The sequence below is a fragment of the Kwoniella bestiolae genome, chromosome 2 (assembly GCF_000512585.2).
Source record: "Kwoniella bestiolae CBS 10118 chromosome 2, complete sequence".
Lineage (NCBI taxonomy): Eukaryota > Fungi > Basidiomycota > Tremellomycetes > Tremellales > Cryptococcaceae > Kwoniella > Kwoniella bestiolae.
In genome coordinates this window covers 3,123,613-3,150,922 of record NC_089242.1, presented here as the reverse complement: position 1 = coordinate 3,150,922, position 27,310 = coordinate 3,123,613, and the positions used below count along the sequence as shown (strand labels likewise).

Here is a 27,310-nt window from a genome sequence, read left to right as displayed (position 1 = left end):
ACCGCCACTTCGTCACCAAAAAGAATAAAGAAAAGAAATCATGGGAGATCAGTGCAGAGAACACGTGATTCGAGACAAACCACCTCTAAACAGGCATGCGGCTTTTTCTGGATGACACAGTCGCATGCCTATTGAAAAGGCTGCTTTGAGCACGTGTTGATATCCCACTACGAGTAACTATCTTACCGCAAGTGGAGGTTGATCGGTGATCTCGCTTGTTGTTGCATCATGTGCAAAGTCGAGCAGAATCAAAATTATCATTGCGCATCCAAGAAACAACCTCTTCACATCCTAGTAGCATCCTTTATCTCTCATCATCACATCTCATACTCAACTTGACTCAGCTTGTCGCTCATAACGAACAACAAGTAAATAGTCAACCCATTTCTGCAACATGGCGGACTCACCTCGTCCATCCAACCAACCTTCGGGAGCTAATTCACCCGTTCCATCACCTTCACCTTTACCAATACCCTCACGATACCCTCACGAAGACCTCGAGGACAACGCGCACGTACACTCTTCCCCTGCCTTTGACTACCACGAAGAGAGGAGGTTGCATCTCAAAGATGAGATTTGGTTATCTCACAATCTACCTAGACTACCTCCATCAACTATATCAGAAGCTGGATCATCGACTGGTAAATTAGCTGAGATGAGCACGAGCGCAAGATTGGGAATGTCACCGGGACACTTCATGACTACGTCGCCTCTCAATCACACCAAACCCATGCCCACTGGTACTAGTCCTGGTGAAGTAGATCTGGGCAACCAAGGGAAGAATCTGGAGAAGGGGGGTCAATCGATGTCGCTCACACAGGATAATCAAGAACAAGATAAGGACGACCATGAGGAGGAAAGTGATTTCTCATCGAGATTTCAACGTCAAGCGCAGATCAACCCTGCTGAAAGGCATTCAAGTATGTTATCTCCCTCTGGACCCGAGTATGGTGATTTGGATCCAGCACCTTCGATCATCCATCGACAAGAGAGGGATAAACAGGAGGAATTGGACTTGGAAGAAGAAGCTAGAGAAAGGGAGTTGAACGTCGGTCTTTTGAATGCTCTGAATTCAGGTGGAAGAGGAGACGGTGTAGAGGTTAAAGCGGCTGCTAAGTTGGCTGCGGCTGGTGGTGGCGCGCAACAAGTACAACCTGGTGAGTTTGGTCTTTACTTTTTCGCACGTTCAATTCTCTACTATCTTCTTCGTGACTACTATTTGCCGCTCCGCGATCACCTATCATCTCCCTCCTTTCACCTTCTTTGGTATCTATTATGATCTATGGGTATGTCGCTCTCCCGATATCATCGGAGGACCGACCTTCGCATACATTCTACCTTCCTTTCGCCTTCTTTCTCTTGCTAACCGAAGACTGAATGGTGAGGGGACAGAAAGGAATGGAGTTGTGTTACATGTCGGATCTCACTTTATCGGTGCAGAGAGATGGGGAACGTGCGTCTTCGCAATCTTGGAACGTCAACGAATTCGTTTTATGTCTTCTCCGACTTTCGCTATGGCTTCTCCAAAGTTCGCCAAGGCGATTCGAGGATGCGTCGAAGACGTATATATACCGTCTTGACGCTGGGAGACATTCTCTGGCCAATTCATCTCATATTGCTTCAATTCCGTCGTTCTCGCACTTCGCATCACATATAAACGTTCTCTATATTCCACTCTTTGTCGTTTGTGCAATACGATCTCTCCAAAATGCCCCCTGTTCGACCCCAGAATATCACACTTACCGATCCTGAGCTATTCCTAAGTGGAATCCGCTCTCCCATGGCTAAACCCTCTACCCCCATCGCTTCTATGCCTGGTACCCCCGTGAATGAGATGGATAAAGCAGATCTGGACGGGAAAGAGTTGCTGATGCAAATGCAAATTCTCGCTTTCGCAGAACAAGGCATCGGTAGTGAACTTGAAGAATTATAGTGAGTCAAGCCAACTCCTCCTGTGTGCTCTGTACTGACCGATATGGCGTTCATAGTGCATCTTTCGCACGATGTTTGGACCTTCGAGACAAGTATATGGAACTTTCCAACCAACGACTGGGCGATAATCCCAAAGATCACGATGGCTCGTTCCATGGATTCACCCCGAAATCCTCAGGCGACGTTATGGGCCTCAAAGCAGAGGTGGAGCAAGATACCTGCGAGGGACCATCTGCAGCTCAGAACGATGAGTTACCTACATGGAATATCTACCCGCCACCTCCACCACCCCACTGGCATTGGAAACCGTCTCATGGGAGTGTAATGCCTGAACCTACCTCTTCTGACGGGACGACTCAAAGTACCACGTCAACCACTACGAGGGATAACCAGGCGTTCAGGATTGAAGATTGCCAGATCCAACCGAAAGACGATCAACATACTTTTGGGTTGAACGATGAAGGTGTTTTCACCGTTTATCCCGATGATCAGCCTACACCCAATAATGCCAATGGTGGAGAGGTCAAAGTCAATCTCGATGTCAAAGGTAAAAAACCTTTGGCTAGAGTACCATCCCTGAAGGAATATTTCACAGATCTAGATTATCTCCTTGGAGTGTGTTCTGACGGTCCGGCAAAGTCTTTCGCATTCAGACGGTTGAAGTATCTGTCGTCGAAATGGAGCTTGTACTGCTTGTTAAATGAGTATCAGGAACTGGCAGATATGAAGGCTGTTCCTCATAGGTGTGTTTTACCTTTTCCCCGTCAACTGACTTACGACTCACTCTCGGTGCGTCACTGGCTGAGCTGATTCTGATTGGATGGTATGTAGGGATTTCTACAATGTTAGAAAAGTCGATACTCACATTCACCACTCTGCGAGTATGAACCAGAAACATTTGTTGCGATTCATCAAGTCCAAATTGAAGAGGAACCCAAATGTATGTGCCACCTCCTTTGCTCTTTCATCACCATTAGTGTATAATGCATATGATCCAGCTAATTTGAAATTTTGCAGGAAATCGTCATTCATCGAGATGGGAAAGATCTCACTTTGAAAGAGGTGTTCGAATCGCTAAATTTGACTGCTTACGACCTTTCGATCGATACTCTCGATATGCACGCTCATCAGGTTAGCTTCGTGGTCAACCTTTTGAATGGCAAGCTCAAGCTGACTATCTCGCTTTATATAGGAATTCCATCGATTCGATCGGTTCAATGACCGATATAACCCCACTGGATCTTCGAGGTTGAGAGAGATCTTCTTGAAGACTGATAATTTATTGAAGGGGAAATACCTTGCAGAGTTGACTCAGGGTAAGTCAGCTTACAATGACACCTTCCTCTTGCGGTGTGTGATGACATGAGCTGATGCGAATCACGCGAATAGAATTGATTGCGGATCTGGAACAAAGTAAATATCAAGTCTCAGAGTGGAGATTGTCCATCTATGGAAGGTAAGCTGGCCAATTTGATGGAAGTCGATCGTGCAGCTGACCCCGTTGTCCTCGCTTGTTTAGGAATCTCAACGAATGGGACAAACTTGCTAAATGGGTAGTGAACAACAAGCTTGTCTCGCACAACGTTAGATGGTTGATCCAGGTTCCAAGATTGTACGAGGTGTACAAGGGCTCAGGATTGGTCAACAACTTTGAGGATGTAGTGAAGAGTGAGCTTCGTTCTTCGGTTCTTCTTGTTCACCTAACGCAAGCTCACGATCTACAATTTGCTCGTAGATGTCTTCCAACCTTTGTTCGAAGTTACCAAAGATCCCTCTTCTCACCCTGAGCTACACATCTTCCTTCAACGAGTAGTAGGGTTTGACAGTGTAGACGACGAGTCGAAACCTGAGAGAAGACTATACAGGAAGTTCCCGACAGCCAAAATGTGGGATACAAACCAAAGTCCTCCATACAGTTATTGGTGAGCTGTTTTGCCCCCTTTTATGGGCAAATATCTTGGCTGACAAGATGCGTGCTCAATAGGATCTACTACATGTACGCCAACATGGCTTCTCTGAATGCCTGGAGAAGATCTAGAGGATTCAGTGAGTCACTCCCACGTGCATCGTTCCAGTCTCATCAGCTGACTCGCGCGTCAATAGACACATTCGTGCTCCGACCACACTGTGGAGAAGCAGGTGATCCCGATCACTTGTCCTCGGCATTCTTGACTGCCCATTCGATCTCGCACGGTATCTTGCTTCGAAAAGTACCTGCGTTGCAGTACTTGTTTTACCTCAAGCAGATTGGACTGGCCATGAGTCCGTTGAGTAATAATGCGCTGTTCTTGACTTATGAGAGGAACCCTTTCAAGGATTACTTCAAGGTTGGATTGAATGTGTCGCTATCGACTGGTGAGTTGCAACAGTTTATCAGATACACGATCTTCGCAGCCCTGATCGAGGGCATTGGTCCATGCTTTCAGGTGTAATCTCTATCTGTTTACTGATTGCTGATTGCTCTATCTGTGTATCTTAGATGACCCCCTCCAATTCCACTTCACCGCTTCTCATCTGCTCGAAGAGTACTCGTGCGCTGCCCAAATATACAAACTTACCCCTGCGGACATGTGCGAGCTGGCGAGAAATTCGGTATTGCAGAGTGGATGGGAAATGCAGGTCAAGAAACATTGGATAGGGCATAAGTGGTATTTACCCGGTGCGGCTGGGAATGATATTCACAAGGTGGGTTTGGTTCGGCTAGTTGTCGCCGGACGTAAGTTTGGAGTCTTCAGCTGACGAGGCAATTTGAAACGATTAGACCAATGTACCTACTATCAGATTGGCATATAGACACTCTACGTTACTTGAAGAGCTGTAAGTTATCCCTGTATATTTACGGTCATGTATAATGGATGATTGGGCATCTGGACTGACGACATCCCTCAATCTCCACAGCGCCCTAATCCGACACGGCCAACATTCCCCCTCAGCCACCCCAACGCACCTCAAACAATCCTCCTCATCTCAACTCCCTAACCAACCTTCATCATCTTCCCCTTCTCAGCCTACCTCAGGGGACAGACCAGCAATTGCCAATCGACCAGGAATGACCACCCACCCCTCGGACGTAGCTGCTGCTGCTATGTCGATGACTAATTCCAGCGTGTATGGACAGGGGGAAAACCATACCATCGCTCCTCATTTGGTTGGTGGGGTTGGGACGTTGGGGGAGAGAAGTAAGAGGAAGAGTATTTCGAATTTGGCGGGTGCTGGGGGTGTGAAAGGTATGGCGGGGGTGAACAGGTTCATGAGGCTAGGAGATAGGGGGATGTTTTGAGGGTTTGGATGAGTTGGAGGATGATAGATTGATGTAATTGATTTGGAAGAGGGAATGGAGAGATGTGGGTTCATGGGATTTATACTTTGGAGTTGTGGACTTTTCTTCTTTGATCATCATCGTCGCGTGTAGATATTCTGACTTGAGTGGTAAATGTAAATATCGTAGCATGTGATTTGGGTATACAGCGCTTCGTATGGTTCAACATGTTTACAGTGTCTTGACAAGGATTAGGGGTTTGATGCATTATTCGTGATTATGTTCATTATAGGTGTCATATAAACGTTTCGCTAAGGATTGTCCGTCAAGTCAAGGTATACAGTAAGATAGCTAGTACATGGTATGAATGTGAAGGTATACCTGATATGGGTGTATATGATATTTGTAAGAGTAAAACCAAAAAATAAACCTAAATGAAGAGAAAAGAGAAATGTCCGTTATATCAAGTATAACACCGCATGATGAGAAATGTCCATTATAACCATTTGTCCTTCTAGCAAGTGTGAAAAGGAAGATCATCGAGATCCCCTTTCGGTTTGTAGCTTGCTTATGATCTATGATCGTTGACTGATGATCCTAGCTTGATGCCTCACTCTACCTGATCTCCTGATCGGCAATTGAGCTTGGACTGGAGCTTCACAAGATGTTCCGTTATTGGCCAACTTGAACCCCTTCGCACATGATTGGATCTGGCATTGACCTTGAATACATGAGACGCCGTTGGTGCCCGGAAGGGAGGTACAGTCGGTTCCGGTCGATAGGGCTAGGGGGTTGAGTTCGGTCGGGGTGGGGTACATACATCCTCCGCCTATTGCAGCTTAACGATTAGCTTTGTCCTTTCCTTTGTTCTGCGTTCACATTCGCTTCATAGATGGGTGTGACCGGTGTAGAGGAGAGACAAAGATACACACGGAGGGAGGTGAGGTAGGAGGAGGTAAAGAAACTTACAAGACTCGATATCCGACTTCGTATCCACGCATTCCCACTGCCCACCCCCCAACGCACCTACAGAGCACTTCTCCATACCCACCGGACAGCTCTCCGACCGCTTACTTTGAATCTGCACGGGTAAGCCTGATGGGCAGGTATAGCTTGATCGGGGATAACATGCGTTGTTGCATAAAATCTCGGTGGAACTGCATGTGGGCGGGGTAAGGCATTGTCCAGTTGGGGAGAGGGTGGATCCGGGAGGACAACAGGTCGTGCCGCCTGTGAGGACGTATCCTGGGTTGCAGGCTATAATTATATATGATATTAGTGTTATCTTGTGTTCTTTCTGGATGTGCAGAATACGCTGTGGCAGTGCGGTATAGAAGGATCTCATTCGGTTTTGTGTTAAGAGACAACACTCACCCCTCGCGCAACATGATCCTCCGACAGGTTGCAAGTCATGTCTTGAATTTGTTAGCGAAACCGAAGCGGCAATACAGGTCTCAGCGACATTGAAGTTGTATACACCCGCTTGTAGTCCCAGCAAACCAGGTTGGGTCTACCAATATCGATCAGCCTTACTGTTTAATACTGTAGCTATGTGGCAAAAGAGAGAAACCCGCTCACCGACGAAGCAATATCAGCAGCAGCCGATCCATTGAAATACAGCCCCCCCGAAGCGTACACTCCCACTTGAGCATCCACTCCACCAAGTCCAGCGGAGGTAGCAGCGTCTACACAGACACACGCACCCGCTGCCAACGTCACACCTCCATTCTGACCCACCAACCCCCCGCCCACAGATGCCACTTCGTTCACCGTAGTAGCGGTTCCTAACCTTATACAGGTGTTCACTAATACTTCTAAGTTAAGTTTCGAAACTTCTACCACCGTACCTCCTACGGTGGTTACCGTTCCTCCTAGGACTTGACCCACGCCGCCTACTGTAGATCCCAGAGAGCCGCCGACGGTGTTGCCTAGACCACCTACCACTCCTCCTAGCGTGCCACCTAGACCACCCACTGTTTGGCCTAGACCGCCTAGAAGACCGTCGAGGAGGCCTCGGGAGTCGAGCTCTGCCGTGACGCTTGGAGAGGGGATGGAGCGGGCGGAAGATACTGCGAGAAGGGGGAGGAGAGCTGAGAGGAAGAGCATGTTGATGAGATTTAAGGAAGGATTATTGGATGGTTGGGTCGTGACTTATGGCTGAGTACGTCTGTGAATGGTCTGATTGATATTGAGAGAGCGTAAGAGTGTAGAAGTCGTGATTATCGTATCATGTGCAAATCAATTGCTGGTGTACTGTTCGTATTGGTATTGTGTGATCGTATTATCGTTTAATATAGTTGTATCTTGAAATCGAAATTGAGCCAGCCAAAAAGAAATTCGTTGAGATGACTTTGTACCGTCGAGGTATGTGTTGGTGTAATGAATGTGGGTATATCCTATCTACACAGGGATGTGATAGAGTTGGAGCTAGTGGGTCTCACGGAAAAGAGTACTAGATGATCATTGACTGGATTCGGGGAAAGGAGAAGGAGAGAGTTCGGTGGTAGTAGGGAGAAGAGGGTAAATAATGAATGATATCGTTGGTTAGACATTGCATTCGTGTGGGTACTAGTATTAGTATTAATATCAATATCCAAATCAGTTCTCAATGCAAGTCACTTTCGTCCGTCTACGTCTACGCCAAGCACAAACATTTTGGATGACGAGTCTCCTGTGCAGTCGGAACCACAACAGTTGTCGTCCGAAGCGAACCAGCAATAACTTTGCTTCTGTACGATGAAACGGAAACGTTCAATCCTTACTATAATGAATAAAGAAATCACAATGTATCGAGTATACCTACACACAAGCTATTCAGTATTCTATCGGGAGGTACAGATGCCTGGAATCTGAATGGGCATTTTGGGCAAGATTAACCTTATCTGAATTGCTTCGATGCCGCCACATTACCCTCGTTTCACCACAGGTTGAAATGGGAATTGCATAGTGGTTGAGATTGTAATCGGGTCTAACTACTGTATGATGACAATGACATAGCTTGGAATCCGAAACGCAGAGTGTCAAACACAAACCCCTGGTTCAGATGCCATGCTTCATTTCCTTACTGGGTTTCAGAAATGCTTGGTCTACTGGAGTCTGAAACCGAAAACCGCAAAGTTGTAAGGTCAAAGAATGTCTTCTATATCAAGCTTGAGGTCGTCAGTGACTGCTGCATATCCCTTCCTACCGTGAAGTATTCGCCTACATACTGGTCCATGCAGATACTCACGACATGACGATACACTGTTCCATCTCTATACTCCGTTGCTCCTCGGACTCTATGCATGCGAAAGCTGCCACGGGTGAACGTGGAAAAGCCACGTGTTATACGCGTGGACACTTTGCCCAGTGGAGGTTTGAGCGCGTCTTCTGTCAATTTCGAACATTTCATGCAAACCACCATTTCTTCTTCAACTTTCTTGTAACATCTTTGTCAGCTCATCCACACTCTCAAGCTTGACTTTTCTGAAGTATTCTCACCAAGCGCTAGAAGAAATCAAGGAGAACCGTCAAAATGTCATTGAAGGTACCAAAAGCTGGAGGTCCAGACCTGTTCAAGGCTGGTTACAAGGTATGTCATTTCGTTCACTTAATTGCCAAACCCTAGAGAGATCATCACCATGCCTAGCTGTGAATGGTACCCATCGTATGCAGAGATTGGCGACAATTGTGCTTTAGCTGACCTGTACTCGCGGCTCATAGCAAATGTCTGGTCTTGAGGAAGCAGTGTTGAGGAATATTGCTGCTGTGGGAGAACTGAGTGAAATCGTCAGAACCTCTTTCGGTCCCAATGGTGAGTAAAGTCCTCCCTGCACCGTCACAAGCCAAGTACCTCGATACTTAGTGCATAAAGCTCATCATGATCCTCATACTGCCAATAGGTCGTAACAAACTCATCATCAACCATCTCGGAAGACTCTTCGTAACTTCAGACGCAGCAACTATCATCCGGGAGATTGAGGTCGCTCACCCCGCTGCTAAATTGTTGGTCATGGCAAGTACAGCCCAGGAAGCCGAGGTATGTCCAGCTTTCTTCTTCCTTTGCTGCTTACCTCCAACGATCAAGCTGACGCGCTGTCAATGAGTAGATGGGTGACGCTACCAACCTAGTGCTCATCTTTGCTGGAGAGCTATTGAAGAGATCAGAACACCTTTTGACTATGGGTTTACACCCTTCGGATGTGATTCAGGGGTATGAGATGGCTTTGGCTAAAGGTAGAGAGGAGCTTGAGAGTGAGTAATGAGTTATCACTTCCGTAACTGTGAGAATCAGATATATTGACGTACTGTATATCCCCCAAATAGCACTGATCACCTCCACCATCCCTTCATCACCTTTACCCACCGCCGAACAACTCTCCAAAGCCGTCGCTACCTCTCTCGCCGCAAAACAGCCAGGATGCGAGGATTTCCTTGCTGATTTAGTAGCGGAAGCTTCTTTGGCAGTTATGCCCAAGAATCCCAAGGACTTCAACGTAGATTCGGTGAGAGTGGTCAAAGTTTTAGGTGGAGGGTTGGAAGCCAGTAGAGTCGTGAGAGGTATGGTATTTGGTCGAGAACCTGAAGGTATGTCAGCTCGGTCTTCTGTATGTTTCGCACCTGCCGCACAATCCAAGCTCACTGTGAGATATTGCAGGTGTCGTAAAGAACGCCACGAAGGCGAAAGTCGCTGTGTACACCTGTGGTCTCGATATCTCGCAGACTGAAACCAAGGGAACGGTTCTACTCAAGAAGGCAGATGATCTGTTGAATTTCTCACGAGGAGAGGAGAAACAACTCGAGGGTGTGAGTGATAGCTGTGTTCTCCAAATAATACAGATCGTCCAGCTTACATGTAATACAGTACTTCAAAGAAATCGCCGACTCGGGCGTCAAACTCATCATCGCTGGATCAGGTATCGGAGATCTCGCCTTACATTACCTTAACAGGCTGAACATCGGAGTCATCAAGGTCTTGTCCAAATTTGACTTACGAAGGCTCTGTCGAGTGGTCGGTGCGACTCCTCTTGCTCGATTGGGTGCTCCCACAGCCGAAGAGGCGGGTATGGTAGATGTGTTTGAGACTGTCGAAATTGGAGGAGATCGAGTGACGGTCTTAAGACAGGAGGAAGGCGAGAAGACTCGAACTGCCACCATCGTGCTTAGAGGAGCCACAGCAAACTACTTGGACGATCTGGAGAGATCCCTGGATGACGGTATCAACACCGTCAGGATCTTGTTAAGGGATGGAAGACAGGTTCCAGGAGCTGGATCAAGTGAGATCGAAGTTGCTAGACGAGTGGCAGAGTACGGGGGTAAAACTGCTGGATTGGCCCAACATTCTATTAAGAGATGGGCTGAATCACTCGAAGTTGTCCCTCGAACCCTCGCTGAGAACGCTGGACTGAACGCCGAAGATGTCGTTTCTCTCTTGTACAAATCCCATGCGGAGGGTCAGAACGAAGCTGGAGTGGATATTGATTCGGAGAATTCCTCAAATACCAATGGTGTGTTGTCGTCGGTCAAGGAGAAGGGTATATTAGATCCATTCGCTGCTAAGGACTGGGCGATCAAGTTGGCGACGGACGCTGCTATCTCGGTACTTAGGGTGGATAGTATTATCGTGGCTAAGCAGGCGGGGTTGGCCCCTCCTAAACAACAAGGTCATTGGGATGATGACTAGTGGAGAAGAAAGGGGCGTGGGAGTAGAATACAGTGAAGATGGGGAATGTAATGCATATATATGGATACACAAGATATTTGTCAGATTACCGATGGTATCTACTGAATCGAGCAGATCGGTCCGGGTGGGTCGGGGACTGATACGGATTTCTTCTCGACTTTCTGCATCACGATCTATGTGTTCCGATTGCCAACACAGGTAGCACCACCAGTGTGGTCAGTAACATATCGTTAATTACTAATGATTAGTGTCTGGTGGAAGAAGATAGCACTCACGGGAACCATCACTCCACCGGGTAACTTCGTACCCATCGGTAAGACCATTGGGAAATCAGCTACGGATGACATTGGGAGGACCGCTCCGCCAGGTAGGGAGGTGCCGGATGGGAGGCTTTCGAGATGTGTTACTAGGCTGACTCGAGCATCAAGCGCTGTGAAGGAATGCGAAACTTACAAAACTCCCTCAGTACTGATCGCATAGGCATGGAGCATATTAGCTATAAGGATCGCCTCGATGCGAGAAGCAAACTCACATGGTGTGGTATGCGTGATACTTTATACCATACCCATCAGGCACAATTGCGTTCTACCAACGGAAGCATGATGAGCACTCAACCACTTATTGACCCGGGGGGCTGAAGAATGAGGTTGAAGTTGACAAACACAGAGCCGATGGGAGACCGCACTCACAGGTATGGGATCCTCTACGGTGACTGCAAATGGATGGTCGGGTTTCCCAGCGCCTACTCCGGGAGGTAAGGGGAACCTCTTCTTGTCTTCTGCCATGGTGTTTCTGTGTCGATAACTGGTATTGTCTTTATCTTATTGGTAAGCGTGTGTAGACTAATTGTAAGGCTACCTATCAAGGTCTTGTTCTGGTATGGACACACTGCAATAGTATCTACTGCCATAAACCTATAGATCAGTTAGGGGAGATCATGGTAAAGGATCGGACATCTTTGGTTATTGATCGTCGTGTAAACGGAGAAATGGTTGAAAGGATGTCTACCCGCTCAATGAATGCTCAAAATATCCATCTTACTGTGAGTATCAATATGTTTATTGTTAGTGGACAGATCGAAGTATGTGCAATGCATGTATGAAATCTATATAATCTATGTACAATCCTACCATCACCCAATGATGTTACTCTTAGCTGATATATGAAGATCAATTACTCTGCTTTCTTCCTGGTTCGTGCGATCACTCCCCTACTCAAAGATATCCAGTACCCCCAGATTCGACTGCTACGCACCAACCTCATCAGCCTTCTTCACTTTCTTCTTATCGTTATCCCTGATGATTTCCAGCTGTAAAGCCTTCAACATGGCATAAGCGAACTCCAACCTTGGCGTGACGAGGTTGTTCTCCTTGGCGATGTTCAGTACTGATCCGACGATGACTTCAACTTCGAATGGTCTGTTCTGCTCCACGTCAATCAAGAGGGAATATTTGTGCCCTACTCCTCGTTCTCGGGCTGTACCTGTGAGCTATGGGAGAAGTAGGCTATCAGCTTAGGTATCCGATTGGGGCTCACACAAGAATTCTGAGATGACAGAGAACAGTCCATTTGACGAGTAAGACTTGGTTCGCAGGGACTTCGATTGGTCATTATGCGATAGGGACAGATCGAGAAAATCATCGAGAGAATGCAATGAAGTCGAGTAGAAATCGAGTCCTGAATACAAACAACTCACCACCGTCCAAGCTCTATCAACCACACTCTTCGCGTCTCCCATAGTATCTCCAGCAGGATATTGAACCATCCCTTCGTACAGTAATCCAGACTTGAACCCTGTATCCACAATCTCCATAAAGTAATCCTTGATATAACCTTCCTCAGTTGGACTAAGGTAACTGAACTGTAATGCCGTGTGTCGGATCAAGCCTGTTACTACAGCCCAAGCACAGTTCCATACGTTCTAAGTTGAGATGGACAGATCATATCGTCAGCTCAAGCTTAATCTGCCATGATGGGCTGAAAATATGCAAGGTAGGCGATCATGGTCATATGAAAGACGAAGCGAGACCGTGGATACGACGGAACATACCTTTGAGAACCTGATTGAATCGATGTGGTCTGTAGGGTGCACATATCCTTCTCCAGCAGTCAAAAGGTCCACCCAAAGCTTCAAAGCATCTTTCTCTCTTTCTGTAAATATCCTTGGTTCACCACTGCTGGTTTCTTTAGCTGGTAAAGGCGGGTACAAACCGGTAACCAAGGTATCCTAACATATACATCAGCTAAGGTCCAATACTTGTACTGCTCAAGGGCCAGCTGCGAACAAGGACTAAGAGCGGAAACTCACTTTACCTCTCCATCTAACTAAGCTGCCTTCCGTGACTATACCTATCCAAGCAGGACTCGACATAACTGGCGTACCGAGGTGTTTCACAGCTTGATACAAATCCTCTTCGATACCAAGACCATTCTGTATCTTCTCGTCAGCTCGGTTGTACCACCTCGCAAAGAGGGATCATTGCAGCTCACCTGGATCAAATTCCATGAACCTATCTGACCACTTTCGATAGCTTCTTTGAGTAATACAGAATTGGGCAATACGTCGGGCAAGCATTTGGTGCATACCACGCAAATTGCATATCGTTGTCCATTGGCAAGTGCTTCAGCTTGGGATCTAACGACTATCAGTTTTGTACATCGTCAGCTTCTCGTATTTCATTCACGAGAAGGACAAATCTGAGCTCACCCTTGTACGGCTTCCAACCTTCAATGATCCCAAATCTATCTGTATGTAACGTTACTCCAGTGGTAGTGTACAGCTCGTAATTAGATCGAGCTACAGCAGTCACTCGTGCTTTCCCACTCTACATCATCATGTCAGTTCGAAAGTCCAACCAGACGATGCTCACTGCTCATTACTCACTCTTTCGAGAAGATAAGCGTAAACCGAACCGATTGAACCCAGACCTATGAGGAGGATATCCACAGGCTCTGAAGGCGATACACCGTTTGACGAGACAGCGTTGGTCATGCTGAAGGTGAGAATCTCGATGAGTGGAGACGAGGAAGAGAAGAGAAGAGAACAGGATCCCTCTTTCTCTTTCAACTTATCCTTGATCAGTGTGTTTTCCTGTTTCTACTCGAACTGATCGTGATCACCTCACTTTACATGTGTTTATCAACGAGTATCGGTCTAAGCCGAAGGGAGCGAATCACGTGATAAAGAACACGATAACAAGGAGTTTTAAATCCACGTCATTGCTTGGTAGTACAGCAATTATAATTATAATTGCGGATATCTCCGCAAGTTGGCGGAAAGCGGCACTCACCGGAAACAGCATATCACTCATATCAGGGTAATATCAAAAGACAGTCACATCATACTACTCTACTCATCCTCTTCCCCGCAAACAAACCAAACCAAAAACATCATATTACACTCACCACTCACCATACAAAGCGTACTGCAACTTGCGCATACATCAACCGTTCCAGCTCAGCAGACTACACCACCATCATGTCATTCACCCCACCGACTCTACCTCCCATATCCACCCTGTCCGCAGCACTGGAGAACGGCAGCGACCCATCAATGGTCATCGCACCTGAACTGATGGGTGAAGACGGCTTACCACCCAACATCAAACGACGTGGATCTCATTCAGACCACGACGCAGGCGATCAATCACCCCATGGTATAAACAGTAATGGCTATCAGAGCTCGTCCGCGCGAGACGAGAGGTCCGGATGGGGCAATGGATCCTATTCCGCTGGTGGGAATAGCAGACATCCTCATCCATGGGAAGAAGGGTATCGTGATGACTCGCATCAACAACACGATCCAGAATATTCAACTTCCGGTCTTCAAGATCAAGACCAACCCCCCACAGAGGGAGATAAAGATGGGGAGAACGAAGATGGTAGTAAATCAGATAAACCCAAGCCACGAAAGAGGGCTAGAGTCAGTAAACCCCGTCAATCCAAGGATAATAGAAATGGTGTCAAAGACGATGGAATACCTGAAGATGGGGTCTTGGATTATGCGGACCCTTCAGGCGATTTCAAATTGGGTCCGGTGTATATACATCCTCCCAAAGGTGCTGCTCAGGCCTGTGTGAGATGTCATAAGATCAAGAGGAAATGCGATAATGCGAAACCAAGATGTGCGGGCTGTAACAAAGCGGATGTAGCTTGTGTATTTGAACTGAGTCCTGCTACTGCTGGGTGAGTTCAGCTGCTCTCGACTTTGCTCACCAAGCGATCGATCATCTGATATATTGAGCGTTTCTACTTCACTAGATACGTCACCAATCTCAAAGCGGATAATATAGCATTAACATCGCAAATCGCCTCTGCAGCAGAAAGGATCCAACATCTGGAATCTGCCATATCAAACTTGGAAAGAGGATTACCACCCCCACCCGAAAGAGAGATATTCGACGATCATCAATTCCCTAGTCAGTTGACTACTCAAGCCGATTTCGCAGCAATGTCAAAAACCATATTATCAGTCCGATCAAGCGACCTTTCAAGTCCCGTCTTCGGGGGCGATAATCACGTTACGCTTGACTCGCTATCATCTTCGAACAATCAGAGATCTGAGGCTACTACAAGGACCGCGTTCGGTCAAACTCAACAAAGCCCTTTACCCCCTTACGAAGTCGCTCAACAGGCTGTTGAGTCGTTTTTCGTCATGAATGCTATTTCATACCCTTTCTTAGATAAACATGAGTTTCTGAAAGATATGGATGACATCTACCGTCAAGATCAATCTGGCAATAGAAGAGGCAGTACCTATAACACCTCAGGTCAACCACAACAATCCAATGAAGATGCCGAACATTGGGCGGGGAAAGAATTCCTACTTTTCATGGTCATTGCTATCGGTACGACCAATAAAGAAAGGACAGGTGAAGTTGAAAAGGGTTTCTCGAAGGTATACAAAGATCGGGCTTTTGCGAGTCTACAGGCTGCGGTAGGGAGAGAGGATATCGTACGTCATATCGCCGCTTATACCGCACATCGATGCTGATATCAATTCATTATTCCAGCTATGCGTTCAATCTCTCATTCTTCTCGGTATCTACGCGATGTTCGATCCATCTGGCATTTCGCTCTGGCACGTAGTTGGCTTTGCTGCTAGGATCGCCATCGCCCTCAACCTGCACCGAAGAGTCGACGATTCAACCTTACCTGCAAGTGTGGTCGAGCATCGAAAGAGGGTATTCTATTCGCTGTTCAATCTTGATAGATTGGTGGCAGTGACATTATCTAAACCACTTGCAATCGCTGATAACGATATCGATGTTGAGGTGAGCTCTCCAAACAACCGTGGTCATATCCGGAGCTTTCAGCTGACTCTGATCTCGCATAGCTTCCATCGCCTTTACCTGCCGATGAACCGTACCGAGGTAGACCCCGAATCGACTTCACCCGACACATCACCAAACTCCGTCGGCTCGGAGGTGTGATACTCTCCACTGTCTATTCGGTCTCTGGCGAGCAGAATACCTTACCTGAAGAAGGACGATCAAACATAATTCACGACCTGCACAAACAGCTCGATACGTGGTTAGCTGAATGTCCCTTATCGCCTTCCGACGATGATCAGCCCCAAGACGGGGACAGCGGAAGTATGATCCACACTTCGTATTCATGGTTCCTCCTAAACTATCAGCAGCTCCTATGCCTCTTACACAGACCTTCACCCTTGTTCCCCTCGATGAATGGCGAGAAATTGAAGGTCCTCCACGAATCAAGTTTGAACTGCGTCGAACTTTATCTGAATTTGTACAAATCGAACAAAGTCTCTTACAACCTCATCAACATATCCAACCAGTTCTTATCTTGCATTTCCCTCCTTTATTGTTTATGCGAATTCGACTCGAGGGATAAAACCCTGCTGGAAAATGCAGCATGGAAAGAAGAGGTCAAGAAGAGGTTGGAACAGTGTAATGAGTTATTAGAGATCTTCAGTAAATCGTTGAAAGAGACTTCGAAATATAAAGAGATTTTCAGGAAATTGTCCGATCTATTATTGGTCAGATATGGTCCTCTGACGGAATCTCAACCTGAATCTGCTGGTGTAGCGCCAACACCGACAACCGACATTGCTCCGGCACAGACGGACGAAAATACGATAGCTTGGAATGCGATGACTCAACTTTGGTACAATTCGGGCGATTTCAACTTTGATGGTTATACTTTGGGGAATGCTTTGGATGGGGGTGCGGGGAATAGGGATTTGGGAAGTGCGAGAGGATTGTGGGATCAATTGGGGTAGAGGTGGTGTGTTTTGGTTCTGGTAATGGATAGATAGCTACTTGGAGTATAGTATGGAAGATTGAAGATCGTGTGCTTTTGTCTATTTTGTTTTTATTTCTACTCTTTCTGGGTTTTTGAGATGGCGAACATGTATTTCCGGTGTATTCAACGTTCCGCTCAAGGAACCATATGTTTCGAAGCGCAGATGTGCAGAAGTGACTTTCACTGACGTTGAGACGAAGCTGCGTTTCTGCGCAGGTCCATCTTCGCCTTATTTCAAGGATGTCATTGCTACAATCGCTATCAATGTCCATGATTAGGTGGGCACAACTCCTACATTGGACTTGCGATTCATTACTTAAATGCTAAGCTATGCTGTACAGCACGAACAGTTTATATGTGCATGTACTAATTGCTATAGATAATATAGATAAGAAATGAGTTAATGTCCCGTCGCCTAATGTACTATACCGATTTATATACAAGTCCATCTATATACTATATGTTTATCAGACCACTCACTTGTGTATATCTACAACGATCGTCTTCTATCCTCCATCCATCGATCATAAACGCCGTGCTGATACAACTTATAGGTCATAGGTTCAAAAGGATTCCACCCAAACCCAACAGAGCACCAACATTAACGTCAAGCTTTATCTGCGACCCCCTGCTATTCTTCCTAGTTTCGTTGGTCGATAATCCACTAGTAGCTACATTAGACTGCGCTTTCGCACTGCTGCTGCTAGGTCCATCTTCACTGGTCTTGGTTGCGTTCCCCCCCGAGCCAGAACCGGAGCCTGCACCTCGGTCGGTGGCTGCTGAGAATATGTTTTGGATGGCTTCTTTCCATATGGCTTTATCGACTCTTTCCATCCTTCGATCACTACGTGGTATCAAGAGACATAATCAGTATCTGAGCAATTCACTTGATGATACTCCTCGTAAGAGGGGAAACGATCCGATCAAACTCACTAAGTCATCAAGCCATTGATCTCACCTTCAACATCAACAGTCTGAGTCCACACGGCACCCGAACAGGCGTAGTTGGTCACCTGGCTTTCGAGCATTCCAAGGAGATCACGCTGGATCATTACACAATAGAGAAAAAGAATCAGCTTTGGAACACGAGGAATAGGAACAACGTGCAACTTACAGATCTAGTATTCCATTCCTCCAGCGTCTCGTCAATCTCATAAGTCTGGTTCATCTCTGCGATAGCTTTGGGTACGTTCCACAGGCTACAACAAGTCACATTGGGATTCAGCATATCCTTTCAAGAAGAGATTCGTGTGATCTAAGACGGACGACGTCTCACTCACTGATCGATCGAGACGTTGTAACTCAATCCACCAAATTCACCCTGGATCCCAATTCTGGCGGCATCGTATTTCCCAGATGGGGGTGCCACACTTTCTATCCCACATTGCGGATCAGGATACTATATCGTATCGCAACAGAAAAGATAGCATCAGGTAATGGTACACTCGCATCGTCGTACACAGTCTACTCACATGATGATTATCTGAATAATCTCCCGCACGATGATCGTTCCATCCACTCGTAGCATCTACCAGCCTGGTCGGATCGAGATCCTTAACCATCGGAGCATGTTTGACCTCGGGCCCATCCTCAGGTTGACCCCATCCCTCGTTGTAGATCACCCAGGTGAATATCGAGGGGAACGATTTATGTAGATTGACCAGCTCCCTCAACTCAGTGACGAATTGAGCTTGTTCTGTGGGATTGAAAACGGAGAATCAGCTTGAGATCCCAGCTCATTATGAATAAGGAGCAAGCGAGACGACATCGTTATCAAGCACGATAGGTCGTAAAGGGGGATTACTACTCACGCTCTTGATTCGGTCGGAAATCTTTTCTGGCGGTCGTACTGGGCATATCCTGGATAACCAATAACCCCAACTCGTCGCACGCTCTGTAGAATAGGTCGGTCTCAACTTTGATATGTTTTCGTACCATGTTGAAGCCCATCTCTTTCAGGAACTGTAAATCGAACTTTAATGCCTCATATGATGGAGGGGTGTAAAGGCCATCGGGCCAGTATCCTTGGCTTGAATTACACTCGAGTCAGTCATACGGTTTCCAGAATGATCTAGACGCTTTGTCCGCCAGGGGCGAATCCAATGAGAGAAGGACAGCGACGAAAGAGAATTTTATGGGGAAAAACTCACTCGAGCGTACCGAAAGCGAAAATGAACTCCCCATTCAACAATGGTCTCATAATACCACTGACCACGCCTGAAGCTATACTCCTGAAGCCCATGTACGTGTCCACAACATCGTCACCCATGGTGACAGTGACATTGTACAGAGTCGGCGAATCGGGAGACCAGAGCCTGACATTGGGCAAAGTGAAATTGAACGAAGTTTCGGTATTTTCATTAGTCTCGTATGCCGTCCCCTCAGAGTCGGATATGGAGAGCTTGACGGATTGCTCGGATGAGTCGGAGGTGTGGACGTTGATTGTTCCTTTGGGATGTCAATCACACCGGATGTCAGATTCAGATTCACTTCTACTCCAGTGATACAAAGTAGACAAGACAAGTGAAAAGAGGGCCAGGAACAGAAGGTACTTACCTACACCATCCATATCACCGCTCAGATCGATTCTGAGGATATAAGTCTTAGGCACAGGTTCGATGAAAACGCTTTGCCAGATCCCACTGCAGGGTGTGTAGAATATATGACTCGGATCTCTAGTTTGTTTTCCCACTATATCCGAAACACGCCAAATTAGCATAAATGCGATCCCGTGCTCAACTACAATACAAGAACGGTCGTGATGGAAGCAGTAGGGGAGGAAAGGGGATCAACTCAACTCACCAGGGACAACGAACTCTTCACTATCAGTCGGATCATGTACGAAAACACTAATCTCGTTCTCCTGTCCATATTCCACCAAAGAGCTGATCTCCGCGTCGAATCGGGTGAATCCACCTTTATGCGTCGTAGCGTTCTTGCCCTATACAAACATTACCCAAAGTTAGTCAAAGGAGGAGATCCAGCACATGAGTTGGTGGGCAGACTCACGTTGACAAAGACAGTAGCTTCGTAATCTACCGCACCGAAATTGATCAACAGGGATTGATCCTTCCATTCCGAGGGTACATCGAATTTGGTTTGGAACCATGAGAACTCGTTATCTTTGATATCGACTTGGAGGCCTGTGAAGTGAAGGGGAAACAAACATCCCATGTTAGCACTTGACATCCAAATTCCTCGAAAATCCCTCTCCGAATCGGACAGCTCCTCTACCAGCAGAGGCTCAACTCACCACTCAATCCACTTTCAATACAGCTCGGAACCATCACCGCCCTCCCCCAATCCTGACCGACATTTCGCGGAACAATCCCAATGTCCTCCGAGGAATTTGCCTTCTGATACCTCCAAATCCCATTCAGGCTCTGCCATTGCTCTCGGACCTGCTGAGGTCGCGGGTATTCCACCCATGGGTCGGTACCCACTTTCTCGGTCCAGTCGGTGGTGAGAGGTGGAGTTTGGAGTTTGTACCCTGACGAGTCGGCGTCGTATTGGGCGGATGTGGGTGGACTGAGAAGTAGGAAGAGGAGGGGTAGGGAGGAAAGTAGTGTCAGTGGGATCATCGTGGTATACAGCCGGGTCTAACCTAAAGGTGGTAGAAGAGGACTTGAAGGCTAGGTCGAGCTGGACTGGGAGGATGAGATAGTGATAGGTAAAGAATGGGATCTATAAAAGAATGAACGAATAAGACACAAAGAATGAATAATTATCTATACCAACATTTGTGAGTGTGAGGGGTAATCCAAGAAATTAATCAATTTCCATTTCGACCAAATTAAGAGTATGAGATGATATATGAATAACATCTTTGCACTTCTTGATAATACCTCGTCCTTGGCAGGTAACTAAGGAGGGATATCAATTATCAATCGATTAAAGATCAAAGGGCGCTGACAATATCTGTGCTTTGTGCTTTATCCGTGGGTCAGTATTATCAAAGGAGTAGATGCCATCTACCCTGTTCCCCTTTCCTGCTATCTACCCCTTGCTTGGAATGGAATCGATTAGTCAAGTAACTCACACACTTTAGATCGTGATCCGCATTCCTTTAGGAGGTCATCTGGAATGACTGACTAATTTATTACCGCACAGCTTTGGATAGGTGCGTCGAGCGAGACACCAGTAGTAGGACTGTACTGTACTAAGTAGAGATGCTATGAGCTACACTGACTAGAGATGATGAAACTTGTTCGTGTCCTCCTATTCCACACATCCTCGCATTCACACAGTCTCAAACACAACGACCCGGTGTTTCCGGATCACTTGGATAACCGTGCGCCCGGACGAGATGACTCCTTTATCCGCCGGAACCAAATAAAATGATATTCGTATCCTTCCAAATCGAGTGAACGATATACATTGACCTCTTATGTCGATCCTTCATCTACCTTTGAAATTCTTTAGCCTGAAAGCCTGGACGACAGCGTGACTAAGCACCATCGAAGGCAAAGCGATCTTCACATATCTGCTCTTATCGCGATGACCAAGATGTTCTTGGGACAGATCAGTATGATAATCATACTCTGCATGAAACGATTAATCTCTTCAAATATCATTAGACTAAACGGATAGAGCTAGAATTACAACATGATGATATCTTGAATGTTTCCCCTTCTTGCCTTTACCTTTATATCTAATTATCGTCTACCGCCCTTCTTCTTCTTACCTCTATCATCATCCGAATCGTCACCTCCTTTCTCGCGATGTTTCTTATCGGCTATGTCCATATCAACATGATATCAGCTCAGTTTCTCCGATCTTCAGATCCCCATTCTTTCAAATGTCAGATTCAAAGCCAAACTCACCTCTTTCAGCTTTTCTCTCCAATTCATCCCAATCATCACCTTCATCACTCAGATCTTCATCCGAGCCAGAATCGTCAGAATCGTCACCAACTATACCCCATTCAATCACACCGTTAGTACCTTTGTTGTACTACGACATTCAGTGAACTCACAGTCTGATCCACTCTCATCATCGGAACTAGACTCATCGTCGAACGCATCCGAGTCCTCTTCGAACTCTGAGCCTTCTTCCGATTCTTCAGATTCAGCGTCCTATCGCGACCACGTCAGCATCATCATCATCATCATCATCATACTAGCATTGAAATGTCACAAGTCACTTACAGATCCACCACCAGTAAGGAACTCCCATCCTCCCTCGGCGTAAAATGCGAGCGGATCATCATTAACCGTCTTCATAATCTGTGGCCAAGAGAGATTGACCGGTCCTTCCGAAATAGGTACATCACATGAACTGAGACCAATCACAGATCAGCTAAAAGCAAGCTACCATGGTGAGAACCCGGTAGCACTTACTCTAACCATTCCTTGACGTTATCCAGATGAACGACCGGGATCGAATTGATATGAACCGGAGGTTTCTTGAAGTCATTCAACACAAATACCATATCGAAGTTCTTCAATCCGAATTGAACTCTTTCCAAATGCACAATTTCCACATCAGATAAAGTGATGACAGTGAATGGGAATTCCGAGATATGGATCAAACAGTTCGTGGTAGGTAATAATAGCACGTTTGATCGGTAAGGTACACCGGAGAAACCCAATTCTCTGAACGGTACATCCACCTCCAATTCATGTTGTTGAGCTTGAGCGGCAGATTCGATCCTCCTTGCGAAATCATGGAATTGTTTGTCCAACTCCGCACGTCGCTTTCGATCTTCCTGTTCTTGCTCAATCTCATCTTCGTCTCCGTATCTCGCTCTTCGCTTCTTCCCACCGGTCTCGTCGAAGGACATATCCGAAACTTCTCGGTAGAATTGAACATCGTATGTCTTCTTTTTACCAAGCATGATGGGTGCTTTGAGATGTACATGAATGATGACGATAAGTTCTTTTTCACTGGGTTGGAAGAAAAGGTGTTTTATATTGCTGAACAGGAGATCTGATTGAGGTAGAGTCAGAATCAGCGAATTGATAGCTTGGCCTCTCAACGATGAACTCACCGATCCTGGAAGCAGGACCGTCAGGTCTGAATCTAATACCATTCTGATGAATCTCGACATTCCCATCTGTTTTCTTTCCCTCCGGTGCAGGACGAGGGAAAACATTCTTGAGAACATAGGGATGTCGACCTTTGACCTCCACCAATTTCTCCTGTTCAATAACATCTGCAAGCTCCTTTCTTTCGGCTTCTCTCTTGGTGGCCGTCTTCTTCAATCCAGTGATGGAGTCGAACACTTTGAGCATATGTCTTTGATCTTGTGATCGGAAGGATACCGATCGTATAAAGTTGGCATCGGGATCTTCAAAGGGCTGTATCTCTTCTCAGTACAAGTCTTTTCCATTAAAACAAGCGGACTCACCATGTCCTCCTTCTTTCCTGCTATTTGACCTGGAGATTGGAAATTGATTCTCAAGACGATGTGATCCGACTCTTCGGTCTTTGTGACATTCTTGATGGTTGAGATGTGGAAAGGAACGGCAAAACCGTTGATGGGAAGCACGACTGATTGCCTCTGCTCATCCACATATACCTACGATAATATTCAGCTTCCACAGCACGGAACAAACACAAACAACACTCACTCGACGATCCTCCACAGCCCGTGGCAATTGTTCCTCTCTTCTATAACTCTCATATCTCTTAACGACCTTATCCTGAGCTCCATCCTTGCCTTTACCACCTTTCTCCCACTTCTTCACACCATCGGCGTTTCGCTGAGCATGTAATCGAGCTTGGTTCGCCTTGATCTTCTCAGAAGTGGTCTGCTCAACATTATCTCTGTTCGCGCCTCGGGTTTTCGTTGTCATTACACGAGCACCACCTGCACCGGTTCTGGTCTTGACGGGAGACTTGGCCTTGGCATCACCATTGGACTTTCTGGGTTTGGCTTTGACTTCAGGTTCTGACTCGAGCTCCTCCTCATCCTGCGATATCATTAGCAAAATTCGCGATGGGAGGCATGGAAAACATGAACTTACCTCAAGATCCATCACCACGTCATTGAGCTTGGTGACACCTTCTGTCAATACAACTGCACCACTCTGTCCGACCTTGACAGTATCGGCGAGGAGAAGCGAATAGCTGAGGGAAATTCGGTTAACATATCGAAAGAAGGATATCGAAAGAAGTGGTGAAACTCACGTCTTTCCAGCCTTTTTGGGGTCCGGCAATTCTTGCACGCCAAGGGAAAGAATCAGAACCATGTTTTCCTTCAAAGTTCTACTGTTTTTGGCGTTGAGGACGAACGAGCTATCGCGATATTCGATACCAGTCTACACTCCATATCAGCAGATACTCAATCCAGCCCCGAGATTTATAGTGACTCACAGCAAAACCGATACTCTTGGATAAATTCTGACCCATAGTCGGGCTTTTAGATTCCACGAACTGTTGAATCTCGTTGTACACATCCTGTACTACAGCTCCAGCTTTCAACTTCTTCAACGCCTCTGATCTAGCTTCTAAAAGTGCGGAATAGTACGATTCTTGTTTCTAATGACGGGTTAAGCGTTAATATATCTCTTTCCAACTCTTCATCTGTCAAATACACTCACTTTGTTAGGACTGATGAAGAATGTTCTGCTCATGCTAGTGCAGTAACTCTTATACCTGATACCGAGACTTGCTAAGATGACGCCGGGTTTTAATGGACTGTTATCTGACATGGCTGTCACTTTGAGATCGTATTTGCCGCCCGATTGGATGATAGGTGTGTAGACCCATTCGGTGGATGAAAAGTCGACCTAAACCTCACTCTTTAGTATTCTGCTTGTGAGAAATACAAGTACACCACTTACATCGCCTAAAGAAGGATTCTTATTCCATAACTTCATATCGGGACCCTTTTCATCATTCCCTATCTTCTCTTCCACCAGACTAACAAGATCGTCAGCTGCCTGCTGTTTGTGACATAACCTGACTTACCCTGCGAAGACTTCATGAGGGACTGTTGTACCTCTATCAATTATAGACTCCATCTTTGACTTGAAGTAATGCTGCATCGTAGTTGCTGTCATCTTAGATCCGGTAATGAGGTTTTTCTATTCATCTGCGTGAGTTTCATGTTTGGTATAGCTAAGCGGATTGGACATACCAATTCTTCGCCATCCTTCTCATTTAGAATTGCTGAGATGGTCGTCGATATGTCCACGACTTCCAATCCACCTTTCGAGCCAGCAACCCTATAGTGAACGCCGTCGGTCATATTCTTTTTTCGGAATCAGACTGTCAACTTACGCAGAATTCCAATCATCCACCAGTTTTCCTGCAGGCTTATCCTTAGGAAGACTTCCAATCTTTCCATCGCCCAACGAGAGTACCAGGTCTTTCACCACCTCTACATCAAAGGATAAGCACATTGCACGTCAACAGAGCATAAGTAGCTCTTACGCTTGGCTGCTCCTTCATCTTTCGACCTGACCTGTATATCGACTTCAATGCCATTTGACGACTGCAACTGCTTGAGAAGTTTAGCTGGAGTGGCGAATGATGATCAGCTGTGTCCTATTGCTTCCCGTTGATTCCACCATATATACAAACGCACCTTTCGATGAACTACAGACAAATGTAACTTTGCGAGGTGACTTGGTGAAGAGCATGAGAGTGGAAGGGAACTCGAATCCGAGGAGATATAGCTATTACGAAAGAAGCTTTCAGCTGGGATACTTACCCCGGTCGATTTGGCAAAGACTATAACTTACTTGCAAAGACATGGTTTTGTTATACGCTGGGGTATCATCATTGGGTTCCCCCAGTACCACTTGCAATGCGGTCAACCCTTCCAATTCAGCTGTATCACCAGTGGGTTTCTATCGAATTATAGAGCAGATCAGATACTGGTAGCTCCATCAGGATTGGGTTGACCGAAACTCACCTCCCATGCTTGGAAGATCCTCTCTGCCCTCTTGAAGAAGAGAGCTGAATCAAGTTGGACATCCGACATCTTGAAGGAGGGTTCCGGAAGAGGTATCTCGAGATGTAGCTTCCGTATCGGATTTCTTGTTCGATCTCCAGCTTCTTTTGTTGTGTATGGACGATAGAGTATGAGAAGCTGCGAAGGAAGAGCGAGCGATGAGTAGAAAAGGAGGAGGATGGATGTTGAAACTTCAATTGATTCAACTTGAGTGAACATGACAAAATACAACCACACAGTACGCGTAACCTGCAACTCAAGACGCGCCTCCCATATAATCAAGTATATCATATCCCCGACTGCATACTGCGGAGTTACACGTATGTGGCACATCTACACGAGCCTTGTGAGGTATCATCCAGCCGACAAATATGACCCACTCCCTTTGAGTGTATCAATACCTGCTCACTGGGTTTAATTAAAGCAGTAGTTCATGAATACGCAGCATGATCTTGACATGGAAGCACTTGGATCATCAAGTGACGATTGTCGCGACTACGATATGTGACTGTTGTCATGATGACTTCGTCCGGAAGAATCCGCATCATAAGGAGTGGAAACCGATGACAGCAAGGAAGGTGTAACACAGTATTCATAGTCAAGCTGATAGGAGATATCAAACCTTCCGGATTTACAACAGCGACCTTTGGCCTTTCGTGAACATATTTGACATGACAATACTTATCGATGTGGTTATGACAGTAATCCGCTCAGGAACATTTGCCAGCCCAACTCGGTTCGCAGAAAGAAGGTGACATCCATCCTTACGTTATGACTCTCTCCGAATTGTCCGAAAACATACAAGGAGGTTGTACGATGTCTCATCGGTACGAAAACTTAAATGTTATCTTAGCTTGAAAAGCCCAAAACGCCTCTTCGGTTTGTGGATTTTGAGCGGCACGCCATTCGTATTAGCAAACTTACATCGGTCACCACCAGCAATAAAGAGCATATGTTAAGATACAACAGTAAACCGTGCTGGAATCTGATGTACAGCTGAGAAGCTGGGTTGTGCCCGCCCCGCCATGGTCCTGTGTTTACATGCCCGTTGAGTGTCTTTCGGGCATGATAGGGTACGGTTAAACACGAGTCAAGGGGGAGGATACAGACATGTTCGGTTCCGTATGTTTTATTTCTGATTGTTTTTGGTGAACAGCACAGACCATTCGATTCTGGCTTGGTCCCTGTCGATCAGTGAACAAACCCGACTTTGAGTTACAGAGCGGATCACAATACAGTGCTGGGTAATGAGGATACCAGAAATCCAGGAAACGAAGACAAAGAGACA

General features: G+C 46.3%; 9 protein-coding genes across 9 annotated transcripts; 4 read left to right on the top strand and 5 right to left on the bottom strand.

Moving 5' to 3' along the window:
- Positions 1–394: 394 nt before the first annotated feature.
- I302_104325 (uncharacterized protein) lies at positions 395–1,580 on the top strand (the record flags this gene model as incomplete). Its single annotated transcript, XM_019189690.1, has 2 exons — positions 395–1,157; positions 1,393–1,580. The coding sequence occupies 2 exons, from the start codon at positions 395–397 to the stop codon at positions 1,578–1,580; spliced, it is 951 nt and encodes a 316-aa protein (XP_019049252.1).
- A 128-nt stretch (positions 1,581–1,708) lies between these two features.
- Positions 1,709–5,212, top strand: I302_104324 (AMP deaminase; the record flags this gene model as incomplete). Its single annotated transcript, XM_019189689.2, has 13 exons — positions 1,709–1,932; positions 1,989–2,675; positions 2,764–2,872; positions 2,950–3,063; positions 3,125–3,248; positions 3,322–3,388; positions 3,452–3,600; positions 3,668–3,854; positions 3,917–3,978; positions 4,036–4,287; positions 4,412–4,617; positions 4,694–4,749; positions 4,831–5,212. 13 exons carry the CDS (start codon positions 1,709–1,711, stop codon positions 5,210–5,212), a joined length of 2,619 nt encoding a protein of 872 aa, XP_019049251.2.
- Positions 5,213–5,766: 554 nt separating this feature from the next.
- Positions 5,767–7,297, bottom strand: I302_104323 (uncharacterized protein; the record flags this gene model as incomplete). The annotated part of the gene is made up of 4 exons (XM_019189688.1): positions 5,767–6,020; positions 6,161–6,448; positions 6,566–6,701; positions 6,770–7,297. The coding sequence occupies 4 exons, from the start codon at positions 7,295–7,297 to the stop codon at positions 5,767–5,769; spliced, it is 1,206 nt and encodes a 401-aa protein (XP_019049250.1).
- Positions 7,298–8,705: 1,408 nt separating this feature from the next.
- On the top strand, positions 8,706–10,853 carry I302_104322 (T-complex protein 1, theta subunit; the record flags this gene model as incomplete). Its single annotated transcript, XM_019189687.1, has 7 exons — positions 8,706–8,762; positions 8,894–8,984; positions 9,073–9,209; positions 9,280–9,424; positions 9,497–9,757; positions 9,828–9,976; positions 10,035–10,853. The coding sequence occupies 7 exons, from the start codon at positions 8,706–8,708 to the stop codon at positions 10,851–10,853; spliced, it is 1,659 nt and encodes a 552-aa protein (XP_019049249.1).
- Positions 10,854–10,951: 98 nt separating this feature from the next.
- Positions 10,952–11,638, bottom strand: I302_104321 (uncharacterized protein; the record flags this gene model as incomplete). Its single annotated transcript, XM_065869846.1, has 4 exons — positions 10,952–11,026; positions 11,129–11,243; positions 11,386–11,438; positions 11,543–11,638. The coding sequence occupies 4 exons, from the start codon at positions 11,636–11,638 to the stop codon at positions 10,952–10,954; spliced, it is 339 nt and encodes a 112-aa protein (XP_065725918.1).
- A 461-nt stretch (positions 11,639–12,099) lies between these two features.
- Positions 12,100–13,845, bottom strand: I302_104320 (uncharacterized protein; the record flags this gene model as incomplete). The annotated part of the gene is made up of 7 exons (XM_019189685.1): positions 12,100–12,342; positions 12,550–12,774; positions 12,904–13,080; positions 13,162–13,284; positions 13,344–13,495; positions 13,561–13,678; positions 13,738–13,845. The coding sequence occupies 7 exons, from the start codon at positions 13,843–13,845 to the stop codon at positions 12,100–12,102; spliced, it is 1,146 nt and encodes a 381-aa protein (XP_019049247.1).
- A 486-nt stretch (positions 13,846–14,331) lies between these two features.
- Positions 14,332–17,097, top strand: I302_104319 (uncharacterized protein; the record flags this gene model as incomplete). Its single annotated transcript, XM_019189684.1, has 4 exons — positions 14,332–15,038; positions 15,114–15,807; positions 15,866–16,126; positions 16,189–17,097. 4 exons carry the CDS (start codon positions 14,332–14,334, stop codon positions 17,095–17,097), a joined length of 2,571 nt encoding a protein of 856 aa, XP_019049246.1.
- A 578-nt stretch (positions 17,098–17,675) lies between these two features.
- On the bottom strand, positions 17,676–20,701 carry I302_104318 (uncharacterized protein; the record flags this gene model as incomplete). The annotated part of the gene is made up of 11 exons (XM_019189683.1): positions 17,676–17,964; positions 18,054–18,163; positions 18,235–18,319; positions 18,401–18,519; positions 18,593–18,816; positions 18,932–19,149; positions 19,271–19,568; positions 19,677–19,811; positions 19,923–20,061; positions 20,130–20,263; positions 20,374–20,701. 11 exons carry the CDS (start codon positions 20,699–20,701, stop codon positions 17,676–17,678), a joined length of 2,079 nt encoding a protein of 692 aa, XP_019049245.1.
- Positions 20,702–21,775: 1,074 nt separating this feature from the next.
- Positions 21,776–26,052, bottom strand: I302_104317 (FACT complex subunit SPT16; the record flags this gene model as incomplete). Its single annotated transcript, XM_019189682.1, has 20 exons — positions 21,776–21,855; positions 21,944–22,033; positions 22,096–22,195; positions 22,268–22,397; positions 22,460–23,048; positions 23,110–23,419; positions 23,470–23,640; positions 23,693–24,034; positions 24,089–24,191; positions 24,252–24,382; positions 24,438–24,602; positions 24,665–24,853; positions 24,908–24,986; positions 25,035–25,150; positions 25,204–25,291; positions 25,347–25,446; positions 25,500–25,583; positions 25,654–25,744; positions 25,811–25,918; positions 25,984–26,052. 20 exons carry the CDS (start codon positions 26,050–26,052, stop codon positions 21,776–21,778), a joined length of 3,135 nt encoding a protein of 1,044 aa, XP_019049244.1.
- Positions 26,053–27,310: the final 1,258 nt, after the last annotated feature.